General features: G+C 35.1%; 1 protein-coding gene across 1 annotated transcript in view; it reads right to left on the bottom strand.

Moving 5' to 3' along the window:
* Phlpp1 (PH domain and leucine rich repeat protein phosphatase 1) overlaps positions 1–26,839 on the bottom strand; it is a gene marked incomplete in the record, with an annotated part of 209,432 nt that overhangs the window by 40,709 nt on the left and 141,884 nt on the right. Inside the window, 5 exon segments of the mRNA XM_013511215.1 lie at positions 3,364–3,459; positions 5,957–6,017; positions 7,007–7,209; positions 11,916–12,146; positions 12,847–12,993. Coding sequence (XP_013366669.1) covers positions 3,364–3,459; positions 5,957–6,017; positions 7,007–7,209; positions 11,916–12,146; positions 12,847–12,993 — 738 coding nt within the window.

Raw genomic sequence — 26,839 nt, 5'->3', positions numbered from 1 at the left:
ATTTTGTCTGTAATTTGCTAAGTCCCCCCTATTATTATGTTATCCTTCTTTTATTCTTTAAAATAAAAAAAAATTTAAAAAAAGATAATATGGCTTTTTAGATTTAGCTATCAGTGTAACAAGGCAGATTATCCAGGCCAGCTGAATCATCAAAAGTGACATGGAGCAGTCTCTGTAACAGTTACTCAAAACAAATAATTCAGTATTTGGTTCATTTACTTTTTATGTATTCTTTATCCTTAATACATGGATCACTGAAAGACAGGGTGAAAAAATCTTTACCCTGATTTTTCCAAATAAAAAAGTATGCTTGATCAACTATGGGGTAAGAACTAAGTGTTGATTATTAAGATGTAGTTCAGTTATTTTAGATACCGTCTAATCATTAATTCTTTCCCCTTTAATATATTTCTATTTCTAAACAATTTGTTTTGTTAAATCCTTCACATACCTTACCTAGTTTAAATATTAAATGAATTAAAATGAATTACTATTTGGCCTGAATATTACATCAGTAAGGCCCAAAGTTTGCAGCTAACCATAAAAACACATACTGTTTTAATCTCACGTTAAGGCGCGCGCGCACACACACACACACACACACACACACACACACACACAGCCGGGGATATGGCACAATGCCTGTCTGATGAGCATGAGGCCCTGAGTTCAATTTCCAGTTCCAAAAATACACACACACACCTTTAAATTCTGTAACACTACAGCATTTGGTATTTATCTTGTGAAAGTGCTGATTTAGATCCCCTAAATGTCCGTACCCAAGCCAATCTAAGACTAGAGCATGAAGACTCCTGTCTCTTCCCAGGCCACAGTGATGACGTGCAGGGTGTCACCGAAATGCTCAGCCAATGTAAGATTCTAGACATGGAGAAGATCAAAGCATGTGACCCACATATACAAATATGCCAGAAGAAAGCCCACTATTCTATATAACCGATATGTACTAATAAAAAAACAAACCAGAATAAAAGACTCTAGAGCAGAAAGCATTTTTAAATGGGTCAAATTTACAGTTATAATACATAGCTGAGGAACAAAGAGAAATTAACTGAGCTTCTCAGGGACTGGAAATGCAAATCAGATTTCTTTTGAAAGCTATACTCTAAGATAGCGTTATCCAAGATGGCTTATATCTACATGTCCCCGCAAAGCGGCATGCACTCAGAGGTGGGACTTCTGCAAGGTGACTGGATCATGGGTATGTGCTACTCGATTAGCCCACTGAATAAGTTAGCATAGTTCTCAGTGTAGATAATGGACACTGAAGTGGGAAGACCCACCCTTAGTGTGGGTGACACCAACCAATAAAAAGCAAATAAAAAGGGAAGGCCTGCTGCTTCACTGCTTCCTGCCTGCCAAGCCAGGGTCTCCGTCTCTGTCTCTGTCCCTGTCCCTCTCTCTCTCTCTCTCTCTCCCCCTCCCTCTCTTTTTCTCTCCCTCTGTCCCTCTTTCCCTCCCTTTCCTTCTCTCCTTCCCTCTCCCTCTCTCCCTCTCTCCTTCCCTCTCTTTCCATCTTCCCCCCCTCTCTCCCTCTCTCTCCATCTCCCCCCCCTCTTCCTCTCTCTCCCTCCCTTCCTCCCTGTCTCTCTCTCTCCCTCCCTTCTTCCCTCTCCCTCCCTCTCTCTCTGTCTCTCTCGGTCTCTCTGACTCTCTTTCCAGTCATGCCACCCTTCCCTGCAGCTACATGACGAGAGACTGAAACCTCTACAAACTGTGAGCTAAAGTGGTACTAGGTATTTTGCCTCAGTAACAAGAAAGTAACTGTGACACCAAGAGAAATATAATGTAAGATATGTAATTTCAAATTCTCTAGTAGCTGCATTTTAAAACAGTATGGGTACAGTAGTATACACCTATAATTCTAGTTACTTAGGAGGCTGAGGCAGGAGGAGCTCAGGTTTGAATCCAGCCTGGACAACTTAGCAAGGCTCTGTTTCAAAATGGAAAAATTTTTTAAAAGGGCTGAGGGTGTAGCTCAATGATTGAGGGCCCTAGGTTCAATTCTCAGTATTGGGGGAGGGATTCTTATATTGAGTCAAAAAAAAACCTATATCAAAATATTATTTTATAATGCAATTAACATATACTATTGTTATTCTTCATGTAGTGTATATTTCATACTTACAAATATTTCTCAATTAGAATTAGGTACATTTCGGGTGCTCAGCAGTCGCTTGGCTTACAGACAGTGACTAGCATATTAGATAGCTCAACTCTTAACACATTTAGTAGACTAAATGAATAGTAGACTAATCAAGAATATATATTTCATAAACCTTGCTGTTTTTAGGAAAACAAGAAAATCACACACCTTTAAAGACTATACAAAAACTAATCTAAAGTGAAAGTTTACCTAAAAAGTAAGTTACTCCAAAATGATGTTCTTCTACCATGACTTCATTGATATTTTTGACTACGTACCAGTTAAAGACAAGAACAAAAAATCCCCCAAAACTGACTTCCTCTATTCTGCAGCTAGCTGGAAATGTTAGAAATAACTAACCCTGAATTATATTAGCCATTAGCACAAGTGGCTACTTAAATTTAAATCGGATAAAATTAAAAAAGCAGTTCCTCAGTCACATCAAACACCTATCAAGTGCTCAGGAGCCACACATGGCTCATGGATACCTTACCGGACATCACAGACATAGAGCATTTCAGTCACCACAGAAAGTGTCGTAAGGCAACCCTGGAACAGACTACTTTTTGGTTAGTAATTGAATACCTAGTCCAACAATCCAATAATATTTTGTGCCATAGTCAATTTGAAAATGTTTGACTTTATAGACAATAGAAGTTATCACAGGGCTATTTTGAAAATCCTATTAAAGTGCAAATTATAAAATAAAATAATAACAAATGCTAAGAGATAGAAAAGTTCTTGGAACTTTTAGTCCAAATTTCACAAAGGGGAAAAAAAGAATCTAATTTGCTCTTTCAGGGTTTAACATGTAGCAACATCTCCTACCCCATATTAATAACAAGTTGTATTCTAGGAAAAACAAAATTAATTTATAGGTAAGACAGACATGTTAAGCTAGCAGATAAAAGTGGAAGATTCTGAAAGTCCTCAGCAGTGAATCAAATCCAATTTTTGAACATTTCTTTTGGTTTATTTAAATATTTCCACCAAGCACTAATTACCTGGCTATTTTGAAACTTACAACTGAGACCCAAAGCCTGACTCTGCCCTTCTGAAGACACATGGGGTAAAAGATACCAAATAAGGTTTAAAACAAACTCTCGGCTTAGTGGTTTAATAATAAGTTAAACACTAAATCAGCATTTTTATTAACTGCTCATCAATTGAGATTCCTTCTCCTGATATGCAATACTCACCGGGCAGGAAGGTCGCATATTTGATTATGGCCAATATCCAAAACTTCGAGCTTTCGGCTTTCACATACCCACTCAGGCACATTTTCTAAGTGGTTCCTAAATACAAGAATATGAAATTATTATTTTTAAACCACACTTGCCTCAAATATGGTTCTAAACTCAACAAAATTATAGAAAAAGAGAATAAATGAAACTTTAAATGGAATACCAAAAACAATGACATAAGTCAAAAGGTATGTGCATTTACTATCTGCCTCTGCTTCACTAGGAACACAATGAATTATGATAGGCAGAAAAAACTAAGAAAAACTAAGAAAGAACACAGTTACACCATCTGCATCATCACCAAAGTCAGAAAAAAAAAAAAAAAAAGAATTCTATAGTTCCCATATTACTTTGCTAGAAAGTATACAAACCCAAGCCAAGTTTAGGGAGAGTGTGTCTTATATTGAGGAAAAATACATGCACACCTCCAGTTATGTCAAATAGTCAAATGACACAACATAGCTTTATCATTAAATTTACATTTTTACCCTTAACATTAAAATATTTCCCAATTTAAGCTGATATCATGCATGGGTAAATGGGAAAAATGAAAAGTACCTTTAAAGTATCAGTGAAAAGGTACACTAACAGCTAAAACTCAGTTCTGAAAACATTTACTTGGTCATTACATGGTAATTACATTTATTAGAAATAAATGAATAAAAATAATGGAGACTTTAATTATTAAATAAACTGACCATTACACAAACTTACTATGTTTGAAGTATCCCTAGTCATATATGGTTATCTTTTATCTTCTTTTGTCAAGTAACAAGGGACAACGAATCTAAAATGTTCTGTGCATTATGACAATTCTTTCTTTTTTTAGTGCTGGGCATTCAACTTATACTCCCTTGCATGATAGCCAAGTGCTCTACCACTGAGCTACACTGCAGCCCTGACTGTAATTCTTTATTATATAAGATGCTTAAGACAAAAACTGTAATATATTACAAGAAAGGGAAGAGAGATGTGATATTAGAGTGCTGAAATTAGGCATGATTTTAAAGTCATCTTTTATGGCTTGGCTATCAATTTTTTTAAACCAAAATATAGAACTAAAAGACATTTTCTACTTACTATTACACACACTGCTCTAGTTTTCCACCTACTATTACACACACTGAAGTCCTCAAGAGTGACAAAATTATTTTATTTTATAGTAGCCAACCCATAAAATATCTTAATGAGAGTGAAATTCATCCTCTGTAAAAACCAATCTCAACATACAGGAACTATAAGATAAACTATAAATGATAAACTGATTTAGAACTTTGTTCTAAGAACTTAGTAAACCCTATCATAGATGACAGCTTGGGAGGTAGATGAGGCAGAACATATTCTAGAGAAGACCCGAATCACAGAGTTACAAAAGGAATTTGAGTAACATTTAAGCAGCAGGGACAAACATGACATGGTAGTTTCTAATTCATTTGGTACCACATGCCAATTATATTCTATAAATATAAAACAGATTCACTCTGAGGCCAACTCAGTGAAATAAATCTGTTCAAGATATTTGTATGAATTCATGTTCAACAAACACTACTCTTGCACTATTATTTAAAAGGTGAAAATGAGTTTTTTGGGGGAAGGGGGACTTAACTAGGTAATGTCTTATTTTAAGTTCATTAAATTATATTGTTTGATATGTACTTAGTGGGAAATGAAGGTGGCAATACTCAAAGAATTCTATAATTAGAAATTTATAATAAAATTGTAACTATTAATAATTTCCAATAGCTAAATACTCACATTTTCACATAATTATCTTATTAAAACAGCTAAGCTTACAAACTTTCATAGACAAAGGCAAAATTACCTTTATTTTAAATCACACTGCAGATGTGATTACAGAGCATGATGACTATTAACAAATATATCACAATTTAGATACATATTGAAATGACAAGAGCCAGACTTCCATTTGTTAAAAAATTCTGAGTATTTCCTTGAAATTTCCAATAAAATGAGTTTCAATTTTTGGGTGTTAAAATTATTAAAGTTTAATTTGTGTAAAAACATGTGGTAGATAAAGCCATACCTTTGTTATCAGAAAAATAATAAATGTGATACAGTGTAAAAGTGAATCTACATAGAAGGTAAGATGGTAAACCTATTTAAAAATGAACTAAGAAAACTGAGTGGATTCAGTGGCTATTTTCTAAAAGTTCTTGGCAAAAAGACATGGTATAAAATAAAAAAAAGAAAATCTAAAGAAAAATAGTACCCTAAAAAAAGTAAACATAAGACATGGTTGACAAAATTGAAGAGCTAATGGACTTCCAAGTCAGAACCCTCAATTCACTCATCTTCTAAGCCAAAACCTGGTGCTCAAATTGGTTCTCAAAATGACTCCTAGATTCTTCTCGTATGAACCACAGTGTACAAATATCTTGGACAGGTATTATACACAATTTTAGAGAATGAGACCTTTAAATTTAAATTTCCCTCAAAATTTAGTATGAGTGCTTAGTATAGTGTCAGACAAAATAATTGAAATGATTTTGTAGTAGAGCCAAGAGTACTCTAAGACTTATCCTCTTACCTTGAAACATCCATGTAGGACAGGTAGTTCGGAACTGGGTAAACATCAAGTTGAACAAGTTCTAGCAGGGGAAAAATCCACAAAAACATTACTGTCCAAGTAACCCAGACAGACTCATTTTGTACGAAGAATAAATGCTGTGCACTATCCCCCACTGTTTGTTTAAAAAGTACAATATACCAGTAAATTTGTAAACTACAGGAACATATAGGGAACTTCTAACATATTATTCCCCATTGTTTGTTTAGGAAATACAATATACTTGGAAACTTGGAAACTACAGGAAAATAAAGAGAACTAATTCTAATTTAATAACAAGATTTTATAAGTGGGTGACAAGTCACTTATTCTACTTTCTATCTCTTTTCGTTATGCATGCAAAACTACATTTGGAAGATTACCAAATGAATACTACCTTTCTAACACTCAAGAGTTCATTCCAAAAACCCAAGTGAGTCTCACTTTTGCCCTCCTCATTATACTGAAACAGCACTCTCTAGAGCAGTGGTGGTGAACCTATGGCACACGTGCCACAGTGGGTGTTTGTATCTTTGAAAGCTCTAAGTTTGCTCTGTGTGCCTGTATGACCTGTTCTTTTTTGGGCCAGCCATGATTTTCAAATTCCAAGAAAGAGATTATATTACAAGATTAAGACTCCTGTTTTATGGTGTCCCTATTTGTTAATGGAACATGAAAGTGCAGGTTCTGAATGGAGTCCCCAGTGGGCTTTCCTTGCACTCCTAACTACTATCTCAACAAGGTAGTCCAAGAAATACTTAACTTCTCCGTTTCATCTGAAGCAGAAGAAACAAATTAACAGTGGGAGTAATTTATCTAATATTAAAAAAAAAAGTTATATAAAAACAATAAAATCTTTCATGATTCCCTTAAATATCAAACCAGCATTCTTCTTTATGATTTTTGTATTGGAAAAATGTGATACTGATTTTACTAATTAAATGAAGAAAAAAATCAGTGAAGCAGTGAGTACAGCACTAGTTAAATTCTAAGAACCCAGCTTTGATGCTATATTATATCAACATTACATACCATTAGAAGAGGCATAGAGTGCTTTTAAGAAATAGCCACAAATGCTCAGTGTCACCAACTGATTCCTTTCGCAGTGTAAAACTTCAATGTTGTTGAAAATCATAGCATCTAGATCACCAAGTTTATTGTCTCGAAGATCAAGCTGAGTGACATGCTGCAGAAAATCCACTTCATCTGCTATAAGTTTCCTAATTATATTCAGTCTTGAGGAAAAGGACACAAATAGAGACCACAATTGACTATAATGCTATAAACAAATTGCAATAACCTAACATGATAGGATAATGAGAAAGTCTTACTATATCATAGTTTTTCATGACTTCTTTAATCTTAGCCTTGCTTAAATGGCCAGATTATCTGGCTATTTTTAGCTACAATTTCAAGAGATCTTAGCTTTCACAATATACTCAAAAACAGAATTTATGCTACTAAGGCGTAGGGAGAAGTAAGCATAGTGATTCCACACTAATTCATTTCCAGAGGAAAACATGCACTTATTTTCATAGAACTGGGTTGTGAAAGTACTGATACCATAATGGAAAAAACATAGGGCACAACACCCAGAACAACATATTAAGCATATTACAATTACAACAAATACTTAAGGAAGGAGAAAGGAAGAATGAGTGGGTAGCTGGACAGTTACGAAGGGCAGAATTAAGGTGTGAATGTGGAAAAAAAATGAATGCAAGTTGTATAATGAATGACAGCACTAGAGCTGGGAATACAGGGATTCTCCATTGCCCTAGACCAGGGCTTGAATTATTATTAAATGAAAGCGTAAAGTGCAGAAAGTCTGAAATTTAATATTTGGGATTCACTGAGAAATCATAAAATGAAGGACAACAATAGAGATGAACAATTCTAGAATGGAGCAAAGCATCAGGAAAAACTGGCAGAATCTCTAGCCGTGAAAAATAGATAGCTAACTGACTGGCCTTGCTCTGAATGTGCTCCGGGAAGACAACTAGTAATGGGAACTAGGAAATAGTATAACAAAAGGTAACTTTAGCTTCAAAGGGAAGAAAATAGATAGAAATCTCAATTCCCAGCTTGGTAGCCTATGATTAACTTCTTTAAAAATAAATAACAAAACCCCTCTACTTCTCATTACAAGCATGTTAAGTGCTAAGATCATGTACTTGATTAGAAAAGCCCTGATACTAAGAATAGAGTTTGGAAAAAAGCCAAAGGTTTTATGTATGTACTCAATTTCTGCCCATTAACAACATAAAATTATGTAAATGAATTATTAACAGGAATATTATAAAGCCACAGAAACACAAGGATGAGTGACAGAGCAGAGATAGGATTCATCAAAGGCAAGTACAGCATATGGCCTCTTCAAATGTCCCCAAGATGATGTTTTCAGATCCTTCTCTTTTTTTGTCCTGGATTGTAAGATTTAAAAATTGGCCTCTGCCCAGCAATTTGCTTATTTCCAAATGTTCACTAGATTACTAGAATGTGTAACACTGAATAAAAAAGGAAAAACAAATCTCATTTTAAAGACAACAGACTGTAAGAATTAAAATTTTTTCCCCAGTTTTCCCCCCAACTCTACTTTAACTAACTTTCATACTGGACTTCCATTTGAAATAGCCCCCACTCCATAAATGCAATGTCACTGTATTACTACTAAAGTAACGTGTTGATTTAATGAGGAGACAATGGAAAATCTATGATGAAAGAAAGAAAAGTTACATTCCCATTATTTAGCTTAAACTGCTAACTCTGGCAACGATTCAAATATCAAAAGATTTTAGATGCACAAAATAATGAACCAATATAGGATAAATTTTTAAAGAGGCAAAATATGATTATAATTCCCTTCCAATAATATCCTGCATTAATATAGTGTTTTATTTACTTCACAAATATTTATTGAGATGTCTCCCGTACAGAAGGGAATTCTGAAGTGTTATTTTCCAGCCTCAACTGGCTCTTCAACATTATAGAGGGCCTCAACCAAGTCATCTAACATCTCTGAGCCTCTCTCCAATTTTTGAAATGAGGAAAACACCTGCATTATTCTGCAAAGTAATTTAAAAAATGAAGTGAGTATTATATGTGCCAGTATCCCGTGCCTGTGAAGGGCTTTGATAGTGATGACAATGCTTACAACCTATGGTTTTATGGCAATAACAAGGGACAACTCAGATGAGATGTTTCTCAAAGGATTTCATATCTAGTGAGGAGAATCAGTTATACTTTATAGTATGCAATGTAAGAATTACAAGTATTGACAAGTACCATAATAATATATGAAACACAGAGAATGGTCACAAAGGATGTGATGGAAAAGGAAGCATTTCAATCCCAAGGGTAGGCAGAATTTAACAGATGTAAACAGGAGAAGCAAAACAATCCACAAGATGCAGGAGACTAGTATCTGGATTGAAGAGAAGCAAACAGGGTGTCTCACGCCTGAATGAAGCCTATGTGGGAGCACTGGTAACATGGCTAAGAAGGTCTATCTGTCAGGCAATATCTATTAAGGACTATACTTACGTGAAAACACTGGGAGACAAAAGATAATTAAGAATAGTGCTCTATTTTTTAAACTTCTAATTCATCATAGACAGGCGCATGGTTATGCTGCAGAAGACCAGTACACAGGTCATCTCACATGCAACTTGCTGTATAACTCAGAAAACACCTAAACTAGCCAACTCCCTGACAATGAGTTTATCATAGAGCACTATTACTGCAATGTCCAATCACTATACATTTCCAAAATATCAGTCTAAGTTTCTATACATATCTCATTATGGAAAGTAGTAAATAACTGACTTGCTGGCTGAGGCTAGAGCGCAACATTTGAGCAGCTCTGAGCTACAGCTTCACTTTCAAGTGCATCATATGCTAGCAGGCTGAAGCCAGAGAAGAAAGCTTGCATACCTTAAGCTAGAGAATTGAAGGCTGTGAATAAGACCCTGCTTATGTGAAAGGCTGCACAATGGAAGCAAATGGTTTGGTTAGGGGACAACAGTAGCAGTAAGAAGGAAAAAAGATGAAAGAGAAACTGATGTACAAGAACTGATTGAAGATTCTAAGTAGAGCCAAAAGCTTTGGTTTGGATAACCAGTAGGGTGGTGTTGCTATCAGCAAAAACAAAAATACAGGGGAAAGAACTGGTTGAGTAAAGAAAGAAATTGGACTGTTTCACATGTATTAGGTTAAGTCATCAGTATAGGAAGTCAAGGAGAAATTATCTAGCTGGAAGCCAAAAAGGATTAGGGGAAAGATTGAGGACTGACTAACACAGAAATGAGAAGTCAAAGAAGCCTGAGAGTACATGCAACCACTAAGACAGAAAATATGGATAGAAAGAGAAGTGACTGAGGAGAGACAACTGGGTAACAGTTGTTTTGAGGGAGGGAGAGATTAATGACACCACAGAAATATGAGATTCAAAGATTGTCAATGTAAGGAAAAGTAAGATTAAAAGAAAAATGATCACTTTTAATCTTATGTAACACTTTCACCGAAGGAAACCCAATCAATGAAACCAGCCCTTTATTTAGAGAAACTACATGTAATGCCTCTTAAATTACTCCACTAGCTTCGATTTAAAGCAGTAAGGCAGAACTGTAAGTGAATCTGACCAAATTTTTTCCCTCCTAGGTTCAGGGGCCTGGAGAGAAGCAGTTATCTACTCAGTCATTTAACATTCAGAGTGTCCAGTGTCTATTCTGGTATTTAAATATCCTATAACTGATGTCCTTTAAAAAGACTGAAGTTAGAACTTGAAATCTGAAAATTTTATAAGTCTCAATAAGAATTGCTACTTCTAGACACATTACACTGATCTTAATATTACTTACATAATTACTTACTTACTTCAGATCAAGAAAAAAATGATGTCTTTTTATATGTACTAGGTAACTCGGAAATCATCTCATGCTTGTTCCCCAAACTCAATGCAATTCATCATCCTTAAATCTACCAAAGTTATACTACACTAGGTGTCCAAACAAAAAGGGGCCTAACTTCTGGAATATGAGGATTTTCTAAATCCAAATGACTCAAAGGCAAATAACATTAAAAAGGCATAGTGTTTCATTCCCATGTTTCATTCTCATTTCAGTCAGTTTTCAAAGTCAGATAAATTAGAATCATTTGTATTGCCCAAATTAAGATTTCTGGATCTACAAATTGCTAAGACTTCCCTAGGTAGGGCAGCCTTGATTCCTTTACTCTGAGGAAAGATGAAATCAAGCAGTTCTTTATGGGACTGAATACATGGGTCACAGAGACCAAACCACAGTAAGGGAGAAGGAAGGGGAGCAAAGTCTGTTACTGCTTTATGCTGCTGCAACTGGACAGGCCTAAGTAAGGGCTAGTGAAAGAGAGGAATGTGGGAACTGAGGCAAGGACAGATCCATCTTTAACAAAGAGAGTTTAAAGATGCTAAGAATTGACAGGTGAGCAGGTTCCACAGTGAGGAAGAGACCTCAGTCAGGTAGTAATATCAGAATATAATGTTTGCTGGGAAGGCTAACCACTTTAACCCAATTCTCTCCATAATACCATTTTTATTTGCTGTAAAAAATCTGGTTCAATGGCTCTATCTATTTACAAAGATTAAAATCACATCAATTTTTTTTTTTTACAGTTTATGGTAGTGGAAGACAGTACAAACAACAAGAGCACAAAGGGAGAAGCAGCAGCTAAAATCACAACAATTATGCAAAACAAAGTTAAAATAATTTTTTAACAAGTTTCCCTTACAAGCAGACTCTACTATTAATCATTATTCTTCTCTCTAGGCAGAAATAGAAAAAATATATCTTAGTTTAACTAATCTGCTTGTATGCTTTAGCTACTCTTACCAAAAGGGCTACAACTGACTCCACATATAATGAGCCAACCACTCAAATGGGATATATTTTTCAAAAATAGTTACCTTAGGTCCACATGCTTAATGTGAGGCATTCTCCTTAAAGCCTGTAGCTTAAGGGTCTCCATACAGTTTCCAGACATACAAAGTTTATCCACAGCAGTTAATTTTTCCAATACCTCTGGAACGTCAGTGAATTCATTGAATGAAAGGCCAAGATAACTGAGCTGGTGCATGTTCTCCAACTCAGCAGGAAGGTACTGGAGAAAGTTTCCATCCAATAAAAATGTCTGCAAACTATTAAAGAAAACATTAAGAATTCTCAAGATAAGTACAGTTTTATATCTTCATTATAAATACACCAGTCAATAATAAAGTTAATAAAGATTATATTATTAGGTTATATACTACTCTTTGCAAAATGCATAAAGGACTGAGGCAATAATAGGTGAGAAAAAAATCAGGGATAAGCATCTTATCCTTTAATTAAAAATGTAAAATTATGCCCAATTCTCTCAATTGTATAGATATCAATGGAAAACACACAAGCTAACTGTGGTATAAGCTAGCCCAAATACCCATCGTTCCTTGTTAATTCTTAAAATTACTTTTCAAGTTGTAATATCCAAAAACAACTCAGAAAATCAGAAAAAGACCTCCTCCCCTATGTTTAGATATACTCATCTACAGGAATCTTCAGTTCTACACAGGAAATTTCCATTTTAACAAGATTCTCAAATTTCATTTTATTTTTTTTTTTTTGGTTTTTCTCCAGTACCGGGAACCGAACTCACGACCTTGCGCTTGCCAGGCAGGCGCTTTGCTGCTGAGCTAAATCCCCAGCCCCAATTCTCAAATTTTAAACAGTAACAAATGAACTCTACACAGAATCTGATCTCTAGATCTATGGCCAAGACTTACGACCAGCATAACAGGTTAACTAATCTCACATTCTAAAACACAACATGGATTACACAGTGAGATTTACAGTACACACTTGTGCATAGCCCCCACGGCAGCCGGGACTGTTCGCAGAGCATTGCAGGACACATTCAACTCTGTCAGGGTTGGAATCTTGCAAACTGCTAGTGGGAAGTCCCCTAGATGATTATTGGAAAGGTTAAGACTCTTCAACTTCGTGAATCTATTACAGTAACACAAAAGAAAAAAAGGACAAATATTACAGATGTATAACAGCACATACTTTTACCACAACTATAGAGACAATCTAGTCCAACTCCCAAATACAAATGAGATAGCAACAGAGCACTCAGAGTTTAGGGGAGCTGCAGACCTAGAATGTCCAACTGACTCTAAAACCGGTGTTTTACCTATAATGTAAGCTTTATATTTAGAAACAAACTTGTTCTGTAATAAAGTTAAATATTTGAGGAATTGAGTTCTGATGGAGTAATTTTTTTCAGCTATATTTCACTTTGAATAATTAACACCCAAGTAAACGATCTTGGTGACACAGAACAAAGAAGAGGGAGCACTGGCAAGCTATGGTGGCTCTTATAGATTCTGTTATCTCACACAAGTCAAAAACTTCTGCTCTGTTCTATCAAGTCCAAAACTAAATGAGAAACGTATTCCCCAAGGTAGCCAGGACTTTGTAACTCCAAATGTAAGAGTCAATTACTACTACTCCTGACTTTAGGTATAGCAATTGATATTGTTGCCCTTCTTGAAAAGTTCTCATTTCAGGGGAGCAACATTTTCCTCACATGGCCTCTTCCTAGTTCTCCCTAGTGGTCTTCTCCTTCCTCTCCTCTTCCCATCTCAAAGTATTTCTTACACATCCTTTGTCAGTTTCCTTTTCACCTTACACTGTCTGTCCAGGAAATTTCACTGCTATGTGAACAACTCAATGCTATGCTGTTTTCCCTCCTGAGTCAACCTATATTTCCTGTCCAAAACTGAACTTGCCACCTTCATCCCATCCCAGTACTTCCTCCTCCTGGTTATTTTTGTTAATGGCTATTTCATTTTCTCAATTTCCCAAGCAACTAAAGCAACTGCAAAAGCTACATTTAATTTTTACTTCTTTATACATTCTTACACTTGGCCCACTGTCAATTTCTACACTATTTCTATATGACATGAGAATCAGATCAGCTGTTTCATCCCAAGCCTAATACTAAATAGGTATGTGTGGATATACACGCATCCTAAAACTAGATCCAATTCAACCCAAGCAGCATTTTAAAGAAATTATATGACCTATTTAATATTTTTAAATGTTAGCCTTTATTCTAAATAGATAAATAAAGGTATAGTCTACACAGAAAACTAACAATGTACCTATTTGAAAAGTTAAAAGCATTACCTTTATTTTTTACCCTTTTTTGTATCTTTATTAATAATAGTTGTTTTCTTATATAAGTACAGACCTAATAGTATTTCAAATAAAAAAATGAAAGAATTACTGCTAAACCTGAATAATCATTTTGTTTCCTATTTTATACTTTGATCCATTAGATCTTCTAAAATAAACATGCTTTTATCCTCTATTTTGATTATCTATGGTTTATAAAACACAATCTAGAATTACAGGGTCTAATGCTCCTAGTCTGGTGCTTCTCAAAGCATTCTTAGGAGACCCTTTTAGAAAATCTTCAAGGTCAAAACTGTTTTCACAGGCCGAGCATAGTAGTGTATGCCTGTAATCCTGACTCTTGGGAGGCTGAGGAAGGGATTGCTGCGAGTTTGAGGCCAGCCTGGCAACATAGCAAGACCCTGTCTCAAAATAAAAACAAAAACAAAAACAAACAACAAAACAAAAACTAAGATAATACTACGATCTCATTTAATTATTTCTATTCTCATTTTCTCTTGTGTTCAGTGGAGATTTCTATGTGGTACATGTCCTTGTGATAGCATGTATGACTGAACTACACAGAGACCCTGTTGAGAAAACCAAAAATAAAAAAAGAGGCCTCAAACTTGCAGGTATTGCCATACCCAGCTAAGCGGAATATATCTTATCCAAAAGCTTATTACTAGAAATGTTTCAGATTTGGGAGCTTTTACATTTTGGAATATCTGTACAGACTTACTGAATGAACATCCTTAATCCAAAATTTCAAAATCCAAACTTTCTGGAGCATCATATCAGCACAGAAAAAATTTCAGATTTTAAAGCACTTCAGGTCTTGGATTTTCAATTAGGAATGTTTCAAATACTTAGTACCAAAAAAAAAAGTATGTAAACTATCTCATTAAGCTTTCAAAAGTGATAATTTTGATAAATTAAATGAAACATTATTAAAATTAATTTCACTATTTTTACTTCTTTTAACATGAATAGCAGAAAGCTTAAAGTTACACATGTTATTCACATTATATTTCCATTGGAGAAATGCTTTCTTCATATTAAGAATAAGCAGGATCCTGGAATTCTCCACCCGAGTGACACCAACCCTGTTTCCACAGTTTGTGTGGATCTGTTCGCGGGGTCCGCTTTCCCACCTGCATGTGCCTCCAAAGGCCCAAGGGTGCACACAGCATGCATATGTGGGCTACAGTGTCACACCCCTGCCAGGTGGGGGATATTCTATCTTTATATTCACTTACAATACAGATATTTCCTCATAGTTGTTCGATACAGGTAAGAAAAGGAGAATCAGAGTATCACATAATTTAAGATTAGCAAGAAATATTTTAATGATGATTATAACTCTAGTGGTCAGTTCAGTAATAATAAAGGATGACTATTTGATGGCATAAAAGGATAAGAAAAATCCTACAGGCTTTATTACTGCCTAAAACAACTTTTAGGATATGTTTAATAGTACATATATTCTTAGTATATACATATACACAATGTGAAGGAAAAAGTTACTTAAAGTAGATGCTGTGCTATGACTGCATGTTTCTCACAAAATTCGGATGTTGAAACTTAATCCCTCTTGTGACAGTATTAAGAGGTGGGACCTTTAGGAGGTGATTAGGTCACAAGGGCTCCACTTATGAAAAGAATTAGAGCCCTTATAAAAGAAGTTGAAGGGAGCTGCCTTATTCTCTCACCATGCAAGGACACAGGAAGAGTGTGCTCTCTTTGAAGTAGAACCTTCACCAAACACTGAATCTGCTGGTACCTTGATATTTTCTCCATTTGTTAAATGTGGTACTGTGAATATGTATTGCTTATAAATTATCCATACCGAACTATTTCACAGAACAGTTTGAGTGACCTAAGTCACTGGGTATCTTTCTTATTTCTCATGGGTTATCAAAAATCAAGAATGCAAGGGGCCTTTGAAGTCACTCTCTTATTTCCCAACCTCACAGATAAAGAAACCAGGCTGACAGAAATTGTGACTACTGCATACAACCTTGACTCTCCTGTCCTTTAACATCATTACTACTTCTCATCTTTCTTCCTCCTCTTTTATTATATCTTACTGGAGTTTAATATAGATCCCAATCACTAATACATCTAAGCCATAGGTCAAAAGACTGGCTTGAGGAGTAATGGAAAGCACTACCTTTTCACTCTCATTTTCTCCTGCCAAAGATGGCATTATGGTCAGCAAATGAGACAGTGAAAATTTTGAGCACTTTGTTTTTTCACATCCAAACCATTCTAGCATGGCCCAACACTTCCAAACTATCCAACAATCTGAAAGGACTGACTTTACTTTCCAGAGCAAGCAGTCTGCTTTAGAGAAAGAAATATATAACTCACATCCATCTGTGCTACAGTAGAACTCAGGAAAAAAAATCAAGCTAAAATTTATGTAGAACCTAGTAACAGTTTTAATTATTAAGATTAAATTACACAACACACTATTAATAGCGTTACATTTTACAAATGGCAAGGGGCATTGTGGGAGTTTGGATTCAGGTATGACTTAGGCCAAAACCCTGAGGATCTGTTTAACAAAGTATATGATTATTTGCTGGGATGGAGCTTTAAAATAATAGAGGTCAAAAGTGGTGACAGGGAAAAATGGTAGAATACAACAATCTACAGTTGTGCACAATTAATGACATTTCTATAATCTGCATCTCATACTCTATCTACATTATGAAATGTTAAGTGTAGTAACCACAGCACTGTATCTAGAAATGTGCTAAAGTATCTAGGGGTGTGGTCTATCATTTCTCTTACCAGTTCCTTCCTTTCTCCAAACTTTACCTCCTTTCTCCAACTTTACTACTTAACTGAAGAACAGGAACAGCACTTTAAAACTGCTACTGAGGGAATAGGGTAATTATTAGTTTGTTCATGTATTTGTCTAACTTCTCTTTAAGTCTACACAACAATACAGAGTGTAAATGTGTCATTATCTACACTTGGCTTTAAATGAGTTTTTTCCTCAATTACTACCTTTTGAGGCATAATCTACCAAATGACTCCCTTAGGCAAATTATTTAACTCTACAAAAGGGAAGAGTGCTCAGTTTCTTAATCAGTAAAGTTAAAATGCATCCAACTTGTTTACCTGTATTATTTAGTTATAAAGGTTTTAAAAGCAGGTATACCTCAGATCTATAACTTTATTTCACTCTGCCCCCCAAAAAAACTACCTGGAAGAAAAGCAGATGGTTCCTTAGAAAATGAAGTGGGGTCATTTTATCTAAGAGCACAAAAGGAAAAAAGTTATACAATATCCAAAGTTGACAGAAATAAAAAAAAATACCAAGGCCAGCAATCCTCATACACTTTTCCCTTCTAGGCTTGTCTGTCATGATTAAAAGGCATGCTGAGTTTTTCCCCTTTTAGCATTTATTCACTCTATTCACATTCATGAAGTTGTTTTGAACTGAGTTACACAAAATGTATGTGTTACGTATCTCCACGTAAATAGCATGATGACTACTAGGAGACACAATTTTAATTAGCTTTAGATATATCTAAGTGTTTAACAATTTTCATTCCAAGAACTAAAGGTGCACATGATACACTTGGAAAATTTTACTGTAAAATAATAGTGTCATGGATTTTCTTTCTTTTAGTGCTGGGATTGCAATGAGGAATTTGCACATGTTAAGCACAAGTTCTACAACTGAGCCACACCTTCAACCCCAGTATTTCTGTTTTTAAGTGTATTCCAAATGTGCTCAAAATGAGGCTCACTAATGATACCCAAGAAGAGGAAACCATATTTGCTTTAATCAGTCTAACACAGAAAAAAATTAGTATTATTTTCTTGAATTCACAAGTGTGATGGTCAATTAAGAAAAGATTCCATCTCACAATAACAAACCCTATTTAACTTGTGTTTTCCCTGGAAGGCAAGATCCTAATACACTTTGGGAAATATTAGGCTTCCACATTAAGTAATGAAGGAGTTGCTGAGTTTTAAGTCTAGCTCTGGGCTTACTTCCCTGCTTTGCATTAATTATGAAAAGTAACATCCCTAGTGGCCTACACTGGATCTCCCTTAGCTGAGAGTTGCCAGACTGTCCGTGCTTGATAAAACTCACTTTTACTTGCTTCTAAAAGAAAAATTGCTTTTATCTGATTACCCAAACAATATATGCTCTTTTTAACAATTCAAAACATTGAAAAATATAAAGAAAAAGCTAACAGTTTCTCCCACTTCCTTCTAAATTCAGCCTCCTGTGATAACCAGTCTCAATAGTTTGGTCTGTATCCTTCCATTCCCCTTCCTCTGTTTTTTAAAAATGGGATTGGACCACACACATTTTTTTCTACCACTTATTTTATTCATGTAATACAAACAAATCATTTTTCTTTCTGAATCAATACAAAAAATCTAACTCAATCTTTTTGACAGATGCATAATGCACAGAGCACAAATGTACTGTAATTTATTCCAATCCTCCACTCACTGATGTTAGAAGTACTTCCAACTTAGTAGTGATAGTAAGTAGTAGTGGTTTTTTTCGGGGGGGGGGCTGCTACAATTCTGCAAAAAAAAAAAAAAAATTTCTTTTTGTATCCATTTATATATTGATGATTTTATTTCACAGTATTCTTGGGTGCTTAATACTTTACCCATAAGTCTGAAATACAAAAGGTTCTGAAAAATTGAAGACTTTGTAATAATTCATGTGGTAGCAAAAGCTGACCTGAACTGACGTGAATATTCATTTGCTTCCCTCTAGGAATATGCTTGCTTATGAAGTGCTGTCTCAAACTCTGTAAGAAGTATTATATGATATTCAGCATATATTCACTGTATTATCTTTGTATCACCTGAAAAGCTCTGAAATTGAAAACAAATGGCCTCAAAAGTTTAGGGTAAAAGGACTGTGAACACAGATTTATAAATGTATAACAGACAACCACAATCATATGTACAATCTAAATTTTAGTATGAAGTGCAAAAGTGAAAAAAAAAGTTGTACAAATTCAGACTCCCAATCAGCCTTGTAAAAGAAGGTCCCTTTCTCCATGCTACCTTCAATAGCATTTAGTGTTAGCATCCTTTCAGTCATTGCTAATCTGATAGACCAAGTCACCAATTCACTTCAATTTGTATTTTTTTCAGTACAGTTGAGTTTCTTTTTGTGAAGGACAGTGGTAATTATAAACCATCGTGAGATGTATGTGTATTTATATCCTTTGCCTATTTTCCTCCTGGGCTGTTCATCTTTCACTCATCAGTTTGTAGGTACTTCCTAAATACCATCTGGCTGCATTATCATATGCTACAAATATTCCCTCCCAGCTTACTGCTTAGTTGTTCCTTCTCTGCTAATTAGTGTGTGATTTTTGCCATATGTTAATTTTTAATTTTTACTTGCTGAAATTTGGCAATTATTTTTCTTTTATGGGGTCTATATTTTGTTACCTTACTTCAGAAGGTCTTCTCATTCCACCCCAAAGTAGTACAATCCACTTGTCTTGTATTTCCTTCTAATGTTTATATTCCTTATGATCCATATTCTGATCTTCATTCCATCTGACATTTTCTATATTAACAATATAACTATTTTCTTTCTGTTAGGTAAATAACTGATGTTAGCTACTCTTCTGTGTGGTACTTTACTGGCCTATGAACTCAGTTCTGTGGCTATGTTTTAATGTTTCTGTCCCCATCCAGCATGACACTGGGCAGCCAGCATGTGTTGTAATAGTTTTGGGAGCAAAATAATGTGCAAAAGCTATCACAGGCTAGCTCTTCTGGATATAGAAGGCAAGAAAAAAAATATCTTTCGTTCCATGTTCTTGAATCTGTCTTGGTTGTGCTGGCACAACTCACTGGACTTCCCTTGGCATTACTGGAGACACATACTCTTTTGAAGGCCTGGCTCCACTCCTTCTGGCTGTTGCACTGCTCTCCACACCCCCAAATTCTGCAGTGATTTTCTTCACTTTATGACTTCTGAAATGAATTTATGTATGTCCCTCTGTTCTAAGGAAAAAGAAGTCTACCAGTCTCATTCCCAGGGTGTACCTGCCATCATCTTCCAGGAGGCTCTGCAGTGGACAAGTACTAATGTGACACTGGACCAGCTTTTCAACATTTAAGTCAAAATAAACAGAAACCATCCTATCTGAACCCTTATCACCATGAATGACTCTTAGTACAATCAAATAAGCATGCCACCTTCTTATATGACTAGAAAACAAAAACACATGCGTATTTTACTTGAATAAAAAATAAAATTTACAACTACAAAAGGATTTGATCAAAAGTTTAGGCAAGAGAACTGATGTAGATGTTAAAAATCAGAAGTATACTAAAGCTCAAACTCACAAATGCTGGGTCATAGCTCAAGGTAGAGGGCAGGCTCTGCATGTGCTAGGTGTTGGGTTCTATCCCAGCAGCAAAAAACTCACAAACACAGTTTTTCTAAAGTAGTAATTAAAGATGCGCAGAACACTCTTCAGTTCTGGCAATAACTACAGCGGACATACATACCAGCAATGGCAAATTAAAACATTATCTAAAGAAAGAACTTTAAAAATTTTAATTCCTCCTTTAAAATAATTCAAACAAGAAGCTCTTACTGGCTGCTTCCTATCTGTCAGATCTTAGGCTAGGTTGACCCTATCAATGAACAAGATAGAGCTCCTGCCCACAGGACAGGGGAAGGGAGTGTGCAGGGGTCAGCTCCTGAGAAATCCACTCCAAGTAATGAGACTGTAATCATGTACAATAGCAGTCACTAGATTTACAGAATCCCTGTACTAACTGAATTCCTGCAAACAATGTGGTACAAGCAGCATAAATCTGTCATTTTCTAATTCTTTTATAAATTGACAGTATAAGAATCAAAATACAAAAAAGAAGTATGCTAAGTACTATGCTATGCTATCAGGTTATGATTAAACATACCTCTCTTGTGAGACTGTTTCTTGGAGGGAGGCACAAGAGGAGAAGGTGACATAAAGGATGTGTTATATACATATACCAATTCCCCATGATGAATGTAATCATTATGTATTACAAACATGTACTAATAAAAATTTTTTCAATGAATGGGATTAAATGCCCTTATAAAAGTGCCTGAAGGGGCTGGGGATTAAGCTCAGCGACACAGCGCCTGCCTGGAAAGCGCAAGGTCAGGAGTTCGATTCCTGGTACCAGGGAAAAACAAAACAAACAAAAAAAAGTGCCTGAAGGAGTGTGCAGTCCTTTTGCCCTTCTACGTCTACCATGTGAAGACACAGCAAAAGGCCCTTATCAGACACTGGCACCTTGATCTTAGACTTCCCAGCTTGCAAAATAGTAAGAAATAAACTTGTGTCTATCTTTTAAAAATAAGATGGTTTCTAAATTTCTCATGACATTTTTCTTCTTATCAATAGATCTGCCCACTGCCAATATTATTCAAAGAGATAATTAATATGAACCACACTCATACTGATAACAAAGTAAAAAGATTTCTCTAAAAGGCAGAAAATGGACTGCTGTTTCCATTTCTAAAGGAAAAAAGCAAAGATCTGCAAAACATACTTGGATAAAGTCCCAGTCAAGTCAGACAAGGATATATAAAAATGAAACCCAGAGTGCTTCTACATCAAGGATATTGTATTACCAAAGAATGAGAAACTGAGTATGAACAAAAGCCAGAGAGAATAATTATGTCATAAAAACCTGCTTAGACAGGAGTAGCTTAAGGTGCAGACTGCAAGATATCTCATAGTAAAACAGAAAGAAAAATAATCTAACACACAAAAGTTTACTACACAGAAAAAATGCTGGGGCTGGAATCAAATCATTCATTCACTAAATTTTACTGAGTTCTTACTATGACAAAGGTGTCTGAAGCAGATAAGCGTGTACTAGATAGGGTCTTCGTCCTTTAGGAATGTGAAATAATTTAGGGGAAAACCTACCATCGTATAAAGGAGGAAATTAAAACTTTGTAACATGAAGAATAACACAAATGCTTATAGAGAAGGAAACTTACTTTTAATTGAAGGCACATGAACAAGAAGAATTTAACAGGCAGACGGTGACTAGGAGAGAGAGCATTTAAAAAGAATAGCATGGTGTGACTGTTTCTAGAACGTTAGCATGCACTGCTAGAAATATATTTCCCTAGGGCCTATTCCTGGAGGTGCTGATTGAGTAGGCCTGGTATTATAAATAAATGAATAAAATAAAACTGGTATCTGTGTGTCTAGTAAATACCTCAGGTGATTTTGATGCAAGAATTTCATGGATCCTATTTTCTTTCTTTTTTGTTTTGTTTTGTTTTTCTTCCGGAATCTGGAATCGAACTCAAGACCTTATGCTTTCCAGGCAGACGCTCTGCCACTGAGCTAAACCCCCAGCCCCCAATGGATCCTATTTTCAAAAACACTGCTTTAGAGGGCAAGAACTACAAAGCGTATTTGGGAAATACTAACCAGGGAAACATATTAAAGAGAGAGAGAGAACTTCCTATGGTTGTAAAGACTGCTTAAAGTCTAATTACATAGCACTTCAAAATGAAGACATTTTTACCTATGAAAAAATTCAAATGAAGTGAAACAAACCATCCTAAGATGCTCAGATTTGTATATCATATAAATAATATCTTCCCTTCTCATGTTGCATGTCCCCTATGCCCACAGACACCCACCACCACATAAACGTATCTACAGATCTGTTTAGATCTATATGTATTAAGTATGCATTCTGATAGCTTAAAATTGGAGGAAAGAACTATTCAAAGTTAGACTTCCCTTAAGTTTCTTGTTAATTAAGTCCAAAAAACATCAACAAGGAGAAATGGGCATATTGTGCTTTTACAAAGAGCATTGTCAATATTCTGCCAGATCTAGTGTCAGCATCCTAATGTACCCATGAAAAATAATACCAGGCATGTGGTTCCTCCTATTAAAGGTTCCATTACCATGAGGCATGATGAATGACATCAAGATTATAAGGAAAAACAGAAACTCACGGGTCCTTAATTTTCAAAGTAGGTGTTGTTCAAATGAGCTTGAGAGTTAAATTTGAGGTAGTAAAAGAGATAAAAGAGCATTATTGGTCTATCAGTGGTCTCACAATGGTTACCAAAACATTACTTCAGAAAACATCATAAGGATGTCAATCAAACTGAGTCCCAAGTTAAGATGATAACTCCTCATCAACAACCAGAAATAATCATCTGCTAGCCCTCTGACACCACGCTTACTGCTGTCTCCTAAAAGTTGTGCAGAATACAAAGTTATTACCACTCATAATAGCTTACCTACAAATTCTGTGCCTTACAATAAACTCTTGGTGTTAGGGTAAATCTTAAGAGAATGATGCAAATATCTCAACTAAAACCAGAGAATAAAACTGAGGACTACTATAACCAAATTGGAATCAAGCCAAAGTTTTTAAAGCTATCACCCCCTCCTATACCTTTTTTAAAGTGGGGAAAAAGTTAAAGAATATCTTAAGTGACCCCAAAAAGTCAATAAGGCAAAGTATAATTTAACACAGCTGGCTGATAAATAAATCATGTGTTTCCATTTAAGCTTCTCTTGAAAATTTGCTGTACGAGGGAAGAAGAAAATAAGCCATTATTGCTAGAAATGAGACTGGCAGCATAAGTCAAGGTGAAGACCAAAGGCCATACAATCTCAGAGCTCCAAGCACCATGTAAAGGTTTTCCTTTGAACAAATGCTCAGAGAAGAAAAGTAGGGATCCTGTGAAATGGAAAGCTTCCCAAGAGGATCAAAATTCCATCTGAAAAGCAAAGCTGTACCAACTTCTGTGTTGGGAACTGTTAACTGAAAAAAGAGAACATTCCATACATTCTATGAAATTCCTTAAACATGTGGCAAGTCTCATCAAACCCCAGTAGAGAAAATTATTTCCCAAGGTTATCTCTTTTACTGAGGAATACTTGGGTAAGTGGTTTTTTTTTTTTCTTTTACATCAACTATACCCTTTTTCTTGAGCAACTTATAATGTCTATAACCTTTCATACAAGTGAATACTTGCAAAGAAGCTGAAATAGTCGTTAGAACTGCAGCCTAATTCTGACAAATGAGCTAAAAAAATAGTAGCATACCACTTCTTATTCAACTATACTAATGAATCATCACTACTTCCATTAGAAGTTTTCATAAATTTCTCTTAAAAAAAACCTAAAAATCTCAAAAACCTGAGAATGTGAACTTTTGTAAGGATAAACAATTAACATTAATAACTTTCTACCTCTCGAATGCCCAGATCCCCAAAACAAGAAATAAGATAATTTGTTTTCAACTCCATGGGGATTAAAAATGTAGAAATTTGAGACTTCTACAAAAAATACTTGATAATTGCCAGGTATAATTACTGTTTTGCTCATTTCTCCATAACTTTTTTTTCTTTAATGGTAGCAAAGCTATATCAGAGGCAGGAAAAAAACAGGCACTGCAAAACGAGTTTAGCCCAAGTATAAGTAGAAAAAGAAGTATATCATACAGCATGAGAGCGGGCTATTGTGAAGAAGCATGAAGCCTTCTCTACAACTTGCATTTTATTATAACCACATCCTTGCACAGCAACTCAACTTCATTCAGTCTCTCCCATTTGAGAAACTTCACCACTCCATCTCTCTGTTCTTTTCAACTAAAACAAATTTTACATCTAATCAAAACTGAAATCAATTCTTTTCTACTAGTCTTTATTTCCTCCTTGATCCAGAGATGGTCTTTGCCTTACTTTGAATAACATTATATTAATTTAGACAACAGCAATCACTATTACTATCAACAGCAATCACTATTCCTAACTTCATCAAAATCGATCTGTAGATGCCAGTTAGTGTGACATGACTAGTCAACAATCATCCTAAATCACAAGTGTTCCCTTAAAATAGTCCCTTGAGTATAGTCCCTACATACATGTTCCATTTCTCAATGAATTTTAAATTCTTCTGAAACTTTCATAATTACATTATTTGATTATCCTTGGTGTTGGGACAACCAATAATACATTTATATATAATAATTTATATAAATTTATATATATATATATATCCATATATATGTCAAATATACTAAGTGGTATCTTCCATACAAGATAAGGAAGCTCTCTTCCTACTATCAAGAAATTTAGGGGTTGGGGATTTAGCTCAGTGGCAAAGCGCCTGCCTAGAAAGCACAAGGTCGTGAGTTTGATTGCTGGTACTGGAAGAAAAACAAAAACAAACAAATAAAAAAGAAATTTATAAATAATAATTTTAGAAATTTTCAGATGTTTATTACGAAGTATATAACTGATGAGTGACAGCTAACAATCCAGATGATGAAAAGGTCACGTGGAATTGGGAAATAACCAAAGCTTCACGAAACAGAAGTGCCTGCAAACATGTTTTGAAGGGCAGGTAGAATTTGTTAGCTTGGGTTTGCCAGATGATGAAGGGTCGAAGGGATGGCACAGAGAATATGAGGTATTTTTAAAGAATGGTAAACCAACCCACAGATTTTTTTTTTTTAACACCTTTACAAAGTGTAGTATCATACTATCCATTTTGAACCTTAATGTCTCCTTTTCTCATTCAACTCCTTTCCAATTCTTTGTTATAAATGTTTCCATGTAATGTTTCTGAAATATCTCATTTTGTTCAGGTTTACCATACGTTCAACCAAAGGGAAATAGAATGGTAAATTACCAGTCTCATTGCACTCTACAAGTTGCTACAAATACTTACTGAAAGAAGTACTTAACACATAATTGAATGACCAACAACAATTCCCACTACCATTCACTCATGTATTCATGTAATTACAGTGTATACATTTAATGGTCTACCTAGCAACAGTAATGACCTCTGAGGAAGACCTGATTCCTGCCTTGTAGGAGCTCAAAGCCAAGCAGAGCAATCAAAATAAACAAAGAATATGGTTAAGTAACCAAGGTGACAGACTAAGGTCAAATCTTTCCTCATGGTTCCTACCATGTTAGTCACTGGGGCAAAAATTAACTGTAACATCAAGTGTTCAAAAGTTAAGGCAATACTGCTATTCTCATACACTGTAAAGGGCTCTATTTAAACTACTATATAAAATTTTGTGAAATTGTGAGGAACAACAGTAATAAAGGACAATAAAATTCAGTCTTCAAAGGGGAATGTTAGAAAAGACAGGGCATTATATCATATTAAAAATTCATTCATGATTCACTTTTATTTTTATAATTTACATCTTATTTTTTCATGTAATTCTTTAAAAATATTATTTAGGTATTGTTATATACCAATCTAAAGTCATGCCTTTAAAATATTATAAGGATATATAATTTCCATAGCACAGACGTACAGGAAATAAGTGTGTGCCATGTATAAAAATATGAGACAGAGCAGAGCACTGAGGTCTCAGAAATCCACATGAGTCAGAGACAGCTGATACTCAGATACACATTTTTCCATGTTCACCCTGAATAAATGACAGGACCAAGCATTAATTTGGTGACTGTGTGAGTGGAGAAAAGTGTGTTACTTTCCTTTACGAATAATTTAGCAAAAAATGAACTTTTTCTAGTTTTACTATGACATTTCTATTTTAAAAATCAAAATTTCCATAGAATTGAGACCACATACTTCATTACCTCTGATTTTTATTTTTTTTATTTTAAAGAGAAAAGAACAAA

This window comes from Chinchilla lanigera, unplaced genomic scaffold (genome assembly GCF_000276665.1).
Source record: "Chinchilla lanigera isolate Chin_1 unplaced genomic scaffold, ChiLan1.0 scaffold00001, whole genome shotgun sequence".
Classification (NCBI taxonomy): Eukaryota; Metazoa; Chordata; class Mammalia; order Rodentia; family Chinchillidae; genus Chinchilla; species Chinchilla lanigera.
This window is presented reverse-complemented; position numbering and strand designations above follow the sequence as displayed.